This window comes from Lontra canadensis, unplaced genomic scaffold (assembly GCF_010015895.1).
Source record: "Lontra canadensis isolate GAN:19392208 unplaced genomic scaffold, GSC_riverotter_1.0 scaffold41, whole genome shotgun sequence".
In the NCBI taxonomy this organism is placed as follows: domain Eukaryota; kingdom Metazoa; phylum Chordata; class Mammalia; order Carnivora; family Mustelidae; genus Lontra; species Lontra canadensis.
Window position 1 is genome coordinate 15092162 of NW_022631035.1, and position 14224 is coordinate 15106385.

A 14224-nucleotide genomic window follows, 5' to 3' on the forward strand; every position below is an offset into this window, starting at 1 on the left:
AACATTATCAGTGACTATTTCATTTCTTATTCTATGTGTTACATATATTACTTATCTTCCCTCTCTCCTCTCTTTTTCACTTTGATCATTCCTGACAAAGATTTTTCTGTTTTCTTAGTCTTTCCAATAAACTTGCTTGTGTCTTCACTAATTAAGAGGTTTTTTGTTTTTAATTTTATTGATTTATGCTTTTAATTTTGGTTATTTCTTTTATATTTACTTGTTCTTCTATCTCCTTGAGTTAAACGATTAGTAAAATTACTTTCAGTATTTCTTTTCAAATAATAGCATTCAAGGGGGCGCCTGGGTGGCTCAGCGGGTTAAAGCCTCTGCCTTCAGCTCAGGTCATGATCCCAGGGTCCTGGGATCGAGTCCCACATCGGGCTCTCTGCTCAGCAGGGAGCCTGCTTCCTTCTCTCTCTCTGCCTTCCTCTCTGCCTACTTGTGATCTCTGTCTGTCAAATAAATAAATAAAATCTTAAAAAAAATAATAATAATAGCATTCAAGCATATATAAATACACATAAATACACACTGGAATAAAGAAAAAATAAATCAATTATATGTGTGGTGTGTAAAACTTTCTGAAGACATAAACCATGTCTTATTTCAACTATAATAATTAAATAGAAATATCACATGATCCAGTAATTTCACTAGTGGGTATTTACCCAAGGAAAACGACAACACTAATTCAAAAAGATATATGTACCCCTATGTTTACTGCAGCATTATTTACAATAGCTAAGATATAGAAGCAACTCAAGTGTCCATTGATATCACAAATGACCATTAAAAAAAAAGGGAGAGAGGGAGATCTTGCCAGTTGCAACAACATGGATGGACCCAGAGTATTATGCTAAGTGAAATATGTCAGAGAAAGACAGTATCATATGATTTCATTGATATGTAGACTCTGGAACACAAAATAAATAAATAAATGAAAAACAGATACAGACCCATAAATACAGCAAACAAACTGATGGTGGGCAGGGGTAAAGGGGTAGTAAAAGTGTGAGTAAAGTAGGTGAGGGAGAGTGGGAGATACAGGCTTCCAGTTATGGAATAAGTAAGTCACAGGGATAAAAGGTACAGCAAGGGAATACAGTCAATGGTACCATAGTAACAATTATGGTGACAGATGGTGGCGACACTCGTGGTGAGCGCAGCATAATGTACAGACTCGTCAAATCACCATGTAGTATGCCTGAAGCTAATGTAACACTGTGTGTCAGCTATACTTCAATCAAAAAAACAATGATAATAATTAGAACATTCTGATAATTAAATACATCAAAAATATGAATTTCCAAAAATTTTATAAAATAATATTATTAAATATTTAATGGAAAAAAATAGCATGTCAATATCTGCCATTTATGAACTAAGGCAAATGTAAACGTAGAAAAATGTTAATATTACCTTTGGGATGATTTCAAAAGTGCTACTTTTAAAGAAATTCATTTCAGCACTTACATTATCACTATCCTAATAATAAATCATTATAATAAAATTGCTAAAAAGAATCTGTCCTGTGCTAGTTTAAAGTTACTTGAATTATAAAATAAAACCATCTGTAAGACTATATTTATGCTAATTAGATTGACAAAAATTGCATCAACTTTTAAACTATGAAATACTTCATATCACCAAGAGACCAATTATTAATCAGAGGAGCAGTAAGAAGTACATAAAGAATACAAAAGAATATATCATCAGTTATTAGTTAACACCACTCAGATCACTGAGAAGACCTAGAAATATTAAAAAGACTTTCTATTTAAATAGATTAAGTCACCACCGATATATTCATACAGCTTACAGAGACTCACTAAGTTGGATTTTTTTCCCTGAATATCACTCTGATTGGATGTGTCATTCTTCTTTTTTTTTGGATGTGTCATTCATTAACAGAGGAGAAAGTATGTACTAAGTTCAAGAGCAATGTGAGGACTTTGGTGGCAAACACTATAAGGTGGTTTATTCAATCTCTTCCAACTTGCGTTTCCACACTAATATGCCTAGAAAGCCAAAAATCTACATTTCTCAGATTTCCTTGAGTTAACGTATGGCTATGTAGCCTAGGATTTTACCAATACGATGTACCTACCCTCCCATGCCTTCAATGACGAAGTAAGAAAATGCCATACACTACGTCAACAGGTTTAGTGATGTGATTTCTAAGTTCATTAAGTTCAAACTAGAAGGAGATGAAGAACTGTAATAGGTAAAAATAGAGTTGTGAAAACTGACCAAAGAGTCTGTGCTTAAAGGAGAGAACAGACAAACTATAATGATTTGGGCACATGGGGTAGGAGCAAACTGCTACATCTCCAGTAGGTCACCAAAAGACCTACCAGAGTCTAGTTCAGTTTTTCATGTTCATAGTTACAACTCCAAGTCATCAAGAAAAGGTTAAATTGAGCATATAAGTAAATAACACATTCTTCAAAGATGCTCTTCCAAAATGTGGGGGGTTTGTTGTTTTTTTGTTTGTTTGTTTGTTCAGTAATCTGAGGATATAAATTCTTAATGCTGTTAAAAAAAAAAAAAGTAATCTACAGTAACTCCTCAGGGCAGTGGCTCTCAAAATTTAGTGAGCAAAACAGACTGCTAAAAATAGAAATCCGTAGGCTCCAGATGTAATCTGGACGCAATTAGAGACAGAATCTGTGAAGTGAGATTGATTAGGTAAATTTGGATACTCAGGAATTTGAATTTTTCCAAGTACTCCCAGTATTTCTAATGCAAGTGGTCTAGGGGGCTAAACACTGACAGACACTGTCCATAAGTATTTTACTTGGGGAAAGATTTTCCTATAGTATTGGAGTCACAAATTCGACCTCCCTCTTTTTTCTTCTTCCTTTTTTCATGTGTAAATGTGTGTTGGAGAAGGTACAGAAAATTAGAAGAAAAGTATCAATTACTCAATGTCTATGTGCCAGGCTGTGTGTATAGGTATCTCACTTCGTTTTAACAGCACCTGTGTGAAGGTAAATTACACGTTTTTGTATCGGAGAAAACCAAAGCAAGCATAAATTAACTAACATACTTTATATAACACAGCCAGAAAGAGGCAAGGCTGGGATTCAGCTTACTTTAAGAGCAAAGCCCATTTGTTTCCATTATACTTGCGGTTCTTAAACTTGAGGAATGCATGAGGAGGCTTTAAAAGTGGACCTATAGGCTCTTCACACTTGTTTCAATCCTACAAAAACACCACTGCCCATGCATTTTGTTATTTGAAGCCAAACATTCGAATACACTGCGTTTCTAAGCACCAAATTCATTTGCTTTTCCTTTTTTTTTTTTTTTAAGGATTTCATTTATTCACTCTAGAGATAGATGGAGAGAACAGGAGCAGGGGACGGAGCAGAGGGAAAGGGACAAACAGACTCCAAGCTGAGCACAAAGCCAGCAGGGCTCAATCCCATGACAGTGAGATCACAACCCACACTGAAACCAAGAGCCAGGTGCTTAACTAACTGAGCCACCCAGTCACCTCTCATTTGCTTTTTCTATAATAAGGTGTAAGGTTTTCTGTGTGATAAAGTCTCCATATATGAATTTTTAACCTGACAGAAACAAAACCAGTTGTTAAGAAAAATGTAAGTAATTTATTATTTTGGTCCCTTCTCCATTAAGGAACATTGTGGCATTTTTGCAAACTTTCCCTAGTAATGGTTGAATAGGGGCAGGAAGACAGGACTCTTATATTTCAATGAAATATATACAATGATACTACAGCTGCAATAAATAATCTTACTATAAATAAATACTATAATACTATGAATAATAGTTCCACTCTGAGTGACTTCCATTCAATTATGAAAATAGTTAGTAGAACAGAGTTATTTTCTTACATACAAATTCTTAGGCTTGGTTCTTACAAAATCTAAAAAGAGAATTATGTTGCAAATCCAGCATGTGTAAACATCGCAAAAGGATTCTTTATTTGGTAATACATGTTGACTTTTAGTTGCTCAAAATATATATACTGATAAAGACTCTGTCCTTGACTAAACTTTGTCAGGCTCCTCTGAGCTGCTTTCTACTGTGCCTCCTCCTTGAGCCTTACCCTCAAGCGGGCAGTCTAGTTCAGTAGCCCCAGGGATCGTAAGTCCATTTAGAGAGAATCCTACCACCCTCTTCAGATCACCCTGGCCAATCCAGCAAGAGTCCTGTTAAACTGGTTTTAGCAAGAATCCCTCTACCCAATGTCTCCCTCTTGGTAATTTTCTATCCACCTTGCTGCCCTCCTCACCTTGCTCCTTGGCTATAAATCCTTAGCTTTCTTTACTGAATTTAGAATTGAGCCCAGTTCCTCACTAAGGTCTCTTTTCTCCATTGCAATACTTCCTGAATACTACCTACTGTCCAGCTCTGGTTTTAACAATACTGACTGATGATAACTGAAATTACCTAAATTGAATTAAGTAACAACCCCTTAACATCCTGTACTTCTGGTCTGGAAGACTACAGGGACAGCAATGAAAGAGTCCCCTTTTCTCTACTCCTGCCACTGAGTAAAACTTGGAATTTACAACAGCATAATCTTTAACCTATAAAACTAGAGAATCTGAATTAGAAACAGTAATGAGGTCCAGACCTCGTTTAATTAGTACTATCATTCCAAAGAGCTTAAAATTCTTCATATACATTTTCTCATTTAACCTTAAAAAAACAGATTCTGGGGCTCCAGATTTAATGAGACAGAATCTCTGAAGTGAGGTTGATTAGGTAAATCTGTATACTCAGGGATCTGCTTTTTCCAAAGAAGTATTCCCAGTATTTCTAATGTGAGTGGTTCTAGGGACCACAGTGAGATATTTGGTAAGATACTTTATCCATATGGAAATTAAAATAGAAATATTTAACATCAGGGGCGCCTGGGTGGCTCAATCGTTAAGTGTCTGCCTTCAGCTCAGGTCATGATCCCAGGGTCCTGGGATTGAGCCCCATATCGGGCTCCCTGCTTGGCGAGAAGCCTGCTTCTCCCTGTCCCACTCCCCCCTGCTTGTGTTCCCTCTCCTGCTGTCTCTCTCTCTGTCAAATAAATAAAATCTTTTAAAAAATAAATATTTAACATCAACAATGATGGAGCTTAGACTACCATATATATAATAAACACACACACACAAACACACTCTCTATTTTTAATCTAATAAAATTCACTAGATCTTGAATTCTAATATTTTTCCTAAAATTGCAAGATGTTTACTCATGCTACAGAATCATAAGTACACCGCAATAAATCCGACTATGAAGGCACAATATCATTATGCTCTTTATATTTTCAAGCTGGCTTTTCAATAATTTTCTCAAGATTATGTTTCCATTTTATCCAAGATAATAAATGAAAAGAAAAGTAACACTTAATGTTTATTATGTATTAGGTTTTAAGTTTAAGAAATCTTATTCAATCTTCACAGGAATCCTATATTTTTTCTAACAATAAAAATTCACTAAAGTACATCTTGAATTCCAGTGCTTCCAAAAATTACAAGACTATCATGTGAAAACTGTATCTTAAGTTCACTAAAATACATCAGAATATGTAGACTAATATTATGCATAGGCTGTTTTTAATGTCAAAATAGCTTGAAATCTTTTCCCCAGAATGTATCATAAACAAGTCAATGACTCCTTTTTATCCATATATTTTCATATATATTATACATATATGTATATTATATATATACATATATATATAATAATATATATATATAATATGTATATATATTATATATAATATACATTTCATATATATTTTATCCATATATTCCAAATATTATGGAAATAATATTTTGGCTATAGCTAGCATCAGAGTAACTAGGCCGTAGCATGATCATGTAGGCTATTGTGACTTACTTACCATCTAAACGGGACTACCATGCAGTCATTCTAATCTATGCAGCAAATACTTTTCAAATCAGGCCAAATAAAATTTCCCAATGACCAGATAATAATCCATTGGCTATCAATATTTGAAGGTTACACCTCAGAAAAGAAAAAGGGCTTACTTAAGGTGGTTAAATAAATTACTTGAAGATCACCTCCCAAAGGCTCAGAACTCATATTTAACAGATCTGATGGAAAGTCACCCAAATCTCTCCTGGAATTACAATAAATATGGCTAACATTTATTGACTACTTATTCTTTGTCAGATATTGTCTCATGAGCTTTATATGTACCAACTCGTGCAATTCTTGTAAAGTCCTATTATCCCTACTTTAGAAAGAAGGAAAGTCAAGTACAAAGACTTTTAGCAAATTTGCTTAAGTTTATACAGTTAAGAAATGGCAGTCAGAGTCCATTTTGCAAGAGACTTCAGATTTTACACGTGGTAAAAAGATACAAACACTACAGAAAGGTACACAACAGAATCTGCCATCCCTCTCCCACTTTTGGGTTAGAATTACTGTTTCTCCAGGACACCTGGGTGGCTCAGTTGGTTAAGCAGCTGCCTTCGGCTCAGGTCATGATCGCAGCATCCTGGGATCGAGTCCCGCATCGGGCTCCTTGCTTGGCGGGGAGCCTGCTTCTCTCTCTGCCTCTGCCTGCCATTCTGTCTGCCTGTGCTCGCTCTCTCCCCCTCTCTCTCTGACAAATAAATAAAATCTTTAAAAAAAAAAAAAAAAGAATTACTGTTTCTCCATACCACCACCGAATGCATGCGTGTGTGTGTGTGAGAGAGTGTGTGTGTGTGTGTGTGTGTGATAAATAGATTACTATTAGTGATAAATATTTATATTTTAGTTTTTATTATACATATGTATAGATATATACATTATACATATTTCAAACTTGTTCAAATTTATTTGTAAAATAAACTCTGTGCAATAAAATTACTGTGTCAAGGATTATGTGCATTACAATTTTTTTAAAAGATCTTATTTATTTGAGAGTGCACGTGCAATCCGAGCTGAACCTGTTGAGTCGGAGACTTAACCAACTGAGCCACCTAGACGCCCCTGTGCATTACAATTTTGATACACATTATCAAACTATCCTACAAAGAGGTTGCAATGATTTATAACCCTACCAAAAATGTGAATACTCAAAATTTAACTTTTACTAAATTTACAGTGTATCTAATAGGCAAACGGTTTAAAGTGTTGAATGAATGAACTATTGGCACTCCTAATTATCTATATTTTAAGAAGTATGCTTGAGGGGCTTTGGGATATTATGAACAAGAACATCTTGGAAAGAGCACTGAACAAGAATCTGGAGAACTGGGGCAATGCCATTACCACAGTAACAGGGGCCAAGAGTGTCTCTGCACACTTTCATCTATACCCCCCCAGTGCACAGTGATATCCAACTAAGTCAAATGAAACTTGAGGCCTGCCCAAACTTAGGTCTTCTGGTTTTCCTTTAATGCTTAAACCATTTGGCTGTATCTTCTGTCCCTTGGAATAAAAAAGTCTTAATTGATATACCAAATGGGTCATCATCTACACCTGTGTGAAGGACTAGGCTAAATATGTTAGGAGTACAAAGGTTCTATAATAAAAATGACAGGAAAAGGTTAGTTATTTCTTCACTATATCTCACAAGATAAAAGAAAAAAATATTTCTTTTCACCATTCTATTAACTTATTAGAAGTTAAAGACAAGATTTAAAGATCAGGAAAACACACAAGGTTAATGAACATAGCAAACTTTATTCCCTCATATGCCATTCTTTACACATTTGCCAACAAGATCTGATAAAAAGGTAAATCAGATCACATTACTTGCCATTCTGGCTCTGCTTAAAATCCTACAGAGTTAGGTTCCTTACCATGACCTAAAAACCCTGGTTTCCGCCTACCTCCTCAACTATTTTCTACTACCCTCCCCTCTGACGTACTCTGCTGAAACCACACTTGCCTTCTTTCCATTCATTCCCTGAACATGCCGCTTTCGGCTTTAGGACTTTAGTTCTGGCTGTTCCCTCTGCCTACAAGGCTCTGATCCTGTATCTTCCCACGACTGGCTTCCTTTTGTTATTCACATCTCTGTTCAAACAGCTCCTCTTCTGACTTTCCCTGATGACTCTAAAGAAAGAAATCCTACCTCCACTCCACTCTCCCTCTATTCCATTCCTTATTTTATTACCCTCATATTACTTGTCACCATCTAAAATTTTTCACCACTCTATTAAGTGGGTCTAGAGCAGTGCTTGGCATATTACTGGTTCTAAACAAATATTTGCTGAACAATTAAGTGAAAAGCACAGAAAAATAATAAACCACTTTGACTCTAACAAAGACAGGAACTAAACATTAGACAGTCAGAAAGAAAACAGAGTAAGATGACTATTCTGGCCCTACTTAGTCAGTTTGGTTGGTAATATGAATACAAGAAATATAGGTAATTGGAAATTTAAATGCATGGAAATGGATAACTCAGTTAAGTGAAGCCCTAATGGCTGGATTAAATTAATGCATTTTGTTAAAAACCATTCTCTGGAGGACATTTACTTATGGTCAGCAAATCTTTCTCTATTTGGCTTTCTTTTTAGTTATTCATAACAAAATATAATTAGGAAAGATAACTCATAACTCTACTAACTAAGGTTTTAAATTTAAATTTCAAAGTAATTTCATTCTAGATTAAATCAAAAAGTTCTTATCATCTGCTTCACTTGGCAGAAAATTGGCCACAGGAAAATGTTCATGGCATTCTTTTGCAGGAGACAGACTTCTCTCATTCAGGAATTTTAAAATACATCCTCAATCTTTAAATTCTTAGGCCTTTGGCAGTCTCTTCAACAAATGAAACTATTTGATAGCATTCAAATACTTCAAACATCAAAAAATTAAAACCGAATAGTTCACACATGTCAATAACCAAGTATGTCTTTTATTACTACTTCCCTGTCTCATCTCTGTGATATCAGGCATGTAAATGACTTTGTTATTAAACGTACTTATCTTTTAATAAAGTTCCTTATTTAAGTTGGACCTTAAACTGGGATAGGCAGATGGGATAGGAAAGCTTAAACTGGGATAGGCAGATGGGATAGGAACCTCAGGCAATCCAGTTTCATTTCTGCAAGGAAACAATTTTTCTTGCTAACTCTTCCAATGTGTGGTAAATGACAAACATCACTTGGTAGCCATCTTATATTTGGTTGATTGTATTTCGGTAACAGTAATATCTTAAACTACAGGAAAAAGGGGAGATTTCTAAGCAAAGAAATTTTATTAAGTTCAACCACATTTTTAGATATCCTATTTTTAGATATCAGAGGGAATAAATATTTCAGTAAAATGTTACTAGGCTATTTTACTGATTTTTATTTAATGATCCAAGAATCAAAGTAGACTTTGACTCAGTTATCTGAAGAAGTCTAAAAACAATATAAGAGGCATGACTTATGCCTTGTGGAACTAAAGAATAAAGAAATACTATTATTTTCATGAAAATTATACACATTGTAAAATTTTTATTCAAAATAGACGGAAGATTCTAAAAATTCCATTTTCCTTTCTCTCCTCCTGTTTTCTTTTGAACTGTCATATGATAATCAAACCTCCCCACTGCCTAGCTCAGTGCCAGACATATAGGAAGTAGTTATGTATCCTTTGGGAATGACTTAATTTCTTGCCCCAATCACTCATAACCCACCAATACCAGTCAACTTAATGATACCAGATATATATTGATAATGTTAAAAGAAACCTAAGAAACTGACCGAGGCTTACATATTTTCACATATAAGTATCATTCAACATATTAAAATTTCTTCTCTGAAGAAGTTTAAAAAGACAAAAAAGACAAAAGTTCATTCAATAATTAAGACACACAGTTTCACACCTAATCACTGGAACTGAATGGGTAATATATACTGTGAGATCATATTAAAAAGTCAGTACAATCCACAACTTATGAATTATAGTTAATACCCTAAGAAGCTGAAAGAATGTACAATGGGAGAGGAAAAATATCTAAATCAGCTTTTAGAAATAGATGTGAAATATACAGATTAGGATTAAAAACAAAACATGACTGATGTACCTTTGCTGAACTATGAAGCTCTTACTATCCTAAAATTACAACATCTCCATCTGTTAATCTGACACAAACAAGCTGATAAATGAAATCAGAACAACAGTGTATTCTGGCAAAACCAGAAGTTTCCTGAAAGCCTAGAAAAATGTGACCACAACAGATGGATCACTTAGAAAATAAATACATCAATCTGTCAAACTGCGTACTATTCGAATTCCCTAAATTAAAATCAGTAGGAGTTCCACTTTCCAATGTCTGTGACATTAGGAAGGCCAAAAAGGAAAAACCTAAAGATGCACATAAATATATCTGTTATGACCTCAAGTGCCATACTGTTAGGTTTCCTGTTAAACATACTAAATTTAGGTAAAGTCCTTACCAGTTAACTTCTTCACAGGTTGGAGCCGAACACTGATAGACTGATGTGTGAGTAAGGGGGAGGATGGAAGAGAGCGAGACATGCCCTCCATAATCCGAATGTGCTGCATACCTTCACTCACTGGAAGTGGCGGAACGGCGTAGTCTGGCTCAAAAGCACAGTCGCTTTCTGTGGAGATGCCACCTGTTAGGACAGGAAAGGATGGAACAAAAGAGCTGATAAGAAAAGATTCTTTCTTCTCTGTTAAAATCTACCTTTTAAGATAATTCAGAACATCATATGACCATGTTGATTTTCACAGTAAAAAGCCAAATAAGATTATTTTCAACACCCAAATTCATTTCTATACTTACTAAATGGACACTTAACACCAGGTTTAGCACTAGGAAATTAAACACGGATAAAATAAGGCTCCTCCTTATAAGGGCTCACTGCCCCATGAATGATACAGTCCCATAAAGAAATAATTATGGTACAACACAGTAAGTGTTACAATTAGAGCACTGGTCTTTGGTTTTTTCCCCCGATAAAAACCATAAAAGAAGATATTCACCTGCTTGATAATCCAATATGTATAACTGCTAGTAGGACCAATGTAACTCTATTTCCCACTCTTTTTTCAAGAAAGTATGTGAAAATACAAGTAGGTAAGACTGACATTATTACACGGTAATTTTTGAATCTGCTTTCATATTTTTAAAAAATTATGTATTTTTTTTTTTTAAGATTTTTTTAAGTTATTTATTTGACAGACAGAGATGACAAGTAGGCAGAGAGGCAGGCAGAGAGAGGAGGAAGCAGGTTCCCCGCTGAGCAGAGAGCCCGATGTGGGGCTCGATCCCAAAACCCTGGGATCATGACCCGAGCCAAAGGCAGAGGCTTTAGCCCACTGAGCCACCCAGGCGCCCCCCAAAATTATGTATTTCTACCTATATTCTGTTGATTTCTACTTCTAATAATGGCAGAGTATATACTTCAGACCAACTTTTCCCTAAGAAAAACTAGAACTATACATATATTTTAAAATCTTCCTGGGCACTGAAGAGTTAATAGCATGATGAAGGATTACAAAAAGAAAAAATGTGGGGGAGTGGGGGAACTGAAGCCTGGTATTTGTGGCTACTTTTTACTTAGTGGCATCTGAGAGGCTAAGAAGCTATTGACAGTTTTAAAGAGCTGGAAGGGCAAATATTGAAATGCAGAGAAAACCAATATACAGAAGGGAAAGCTGGTAAAATTCCAACACTTTTGTTTGGAAGCCCAAAGGGCTACACTCTAGGAGTAAGTATGAACCAAAGCTAGTCTGGTCTTTTACAGGAAGAAAAGCTCAGCTCTAAATGTCTACCACAAAATTAAATTAAGGCAATCTTGGATTGCTAATGCCTGCCAAAACTAACACAAATCTTCTTAGAGGGAGACAACATTGTCACAGGTCTCAAATTACTGCTATAATTTTTCATACACAGTATCTGGCCCTTAATTAACAAACACAAAGAGGTAAAACAATATGAAAAAAGAAAATCAGAAAGACCATTCAAAAGAGATAGTCTCACAAGGGATAGAGATTATGGAGTAATGAGGCACAGAATTTAAAGTAGTATACTTAATTAACATCTGAAAGATTAAAATAATCTGAAATAAATTTAACCAAGGATGTGGAAGATCCACACTGTAAGACATTGTAAGACATTGATGTAAGAAACTATAAGACATTGATGAAAGAAACTGAAGAATAAGTGGAAAGATATCCCAAGTTCATGGACCAGAAGAATTAGTACTGTTAAAATATCCATATAGGGGCGCCTGGGTGGCTCAGTGGGGTAAAGCCTCTGCCTTCGACTTGGGTCATGATCCCAGAGTCCTGGGATTGAACCCCATGTCAGGCTCTCTGCTCAGCGGGGAGCCTGTTTCCTCCTCTCTCTCTGCCTGCTTGTGATCTCTGTCTGTCAAATAAATAAATAAAACCTTAAAAAAAATAAAATAAAATATCCATATAACCCAAAGTCATCCATAGGTTCAGTGGAACCCCTATTAAGTTTCCAATAGCATTTTTTATAGAAGTAGAAAAAAGCAATTCTAAAATTTTTATGAAATCACAAAAGACGCTAAGTAACTACAGCAATTCTAAGAGAGAAAAAAACAAAGTGGGAGCTATCACACTTCCTAATTTCAAAGTATATTACAAAGCTATAGTAATCAAAACAATTGGTGGTAGCATAAAAATAGAGCAGAAGACCAAAGGAACATAGACCAAAAGAAAAGAATAGAAAGCCTACAAATAAACTCACACGTATATGGTCAACTAATCTTTGACAAGGGCATCAAGGATATACAACGGGGAAATGAAAGTCTTTTGAATAAACGGTGCTGGGAAAACTGAAAAGCCATGTGAAAAGAATGAAACTGGATCCTTATCTTATACTATATACAAAAATGGGCTAAAGACAAACATAAGACCTGATGCCATAAAACTCCTAGACAAAAACACAGGAGAAAAACTCCTTGAAATTGGTCTTGGCAATGGTTTTTTGGATTTGATACCAAAAGCACAGGCAACAAAAGCAAAAGTAAGCAGGTGAGACTACATCAAATGAAAACTTTCTGCAGAGCAAAGTAAACAATCAACAAAATGAAAAAGCAACCTATGGAACCAGAGAAAATATTTGCAAATCACACATCCTTAGGGTTAATATCCAAAATACATAAGAAACTCATACTCGGGGCGCCTGGGTGGCTCAGTGGGTTAAAGCCTCTGCCTTCGGTTCAGGTCATGATCCTGGGATCATAGATACCATGAGTCCTGGGATCAAGCCCCACATCGGGCTCTTTGCTCAGCAGGGAGCCTGCTTCCCCCACCCTCCCGCCGCCTGCCTCTCTGCCTACTTGTGATCTCTGTCAAATAAATAAAAATAAAATCTTAAAAAAAAAAAAAAGAAACTCATACTCAATAGCAAAAAAACAAACAACCTAATTATAAAATGGGCAAGAGACGAGAATAAACATTTTTCCAAAGCAGACACACAAATAGCCAACAGGTACATAAAAAGGTGTTCAATATCACCAACCATCAGGAAAATGCAAATCAAAACCACTATAAGATACCACCTCACACCTGTTAAGACAGCTATTATCAAAAAGTCAAAAAGTCAAGTCAAAAGATAACAAGTGTTGGCATTGATGTGGAGAAAAGGGATCCCTTGTACACTGTTGGTGGCAATGTAAATTGGTACAACCATTATGTAAAACAACACGGAAGATCCTCAAAAAATTAAAAATAGAACTACCACATGAACAAGCAGTCCTACTTCTGAGTATATACTAAAAGGAAATAAAACTATCATTCCAAAGAGGGATTATTATTCATAGTAGACACAATCTGGAACAACCTCAGTGTCTGTCAAATGACAGATGAAGAAAATGTGATTTTTACACACACACATACACACACACACAAACGAATATTACTCATCCATAAAAGAGAAGGAAATCCTGCCGCTTATAACAACATGGATGAATCTAGAAAATATTATGCTAAGTCAAATAAGCCAGACACAGAAAGACAAATACTGCATAATCTCATTTATATGTGTAATCTAAAAAATAAAGCCAAACTCATAGTAAAGAGAAGGGAATGGTGACTACCTGGGCTAAGGAGATGAGGGGAAAAGAGAGATGTTGTTCAGTAATTAGTTAAGTAAATTCTGGAGATCTAATGGACAGCATGATGACTAGCAGTGATAATAATAATACACTGTATACTTGAAATTTCCTAAGTGAGTAGATCTCAGGTGTTCTCACACATGCACAGGAAGGATAATTTTGTGAAGTAATGGATATTT

General features: G+C 35.4%; 1 protein-coding gene across 4 annotated transcripts in view; it reads right to left on the reverse strand.

The window, feature by feature from the left end:
• The window catches only part of TANC2 (tetratricopeptide repeat, ankyrin repeat and coiled-coil containing 2), a 363824-nt gene that overhangs the window by 222918 nt on the left and 126682 nt on the right, over positions 1 to 14224 (reverse strand). For 2 of the 4 annotated variants that reach the window (XM_032870890.1, XM_032870889.1), the window contains exon 4: positions 10497 to 10568. In XM_032870890.1, coding sequence (XP_032726781.1) covers positions 10497 to 10568 — 72 coding nt within the window. Of the gene's footprint in view, positions 1 to 10385; positions 10569 to 14224 lie in introns of all 4 variants that reach the window. The other 2 variants (XM_032870888.1, XM_032870887.1) reach the window with 1 other exon arrangement.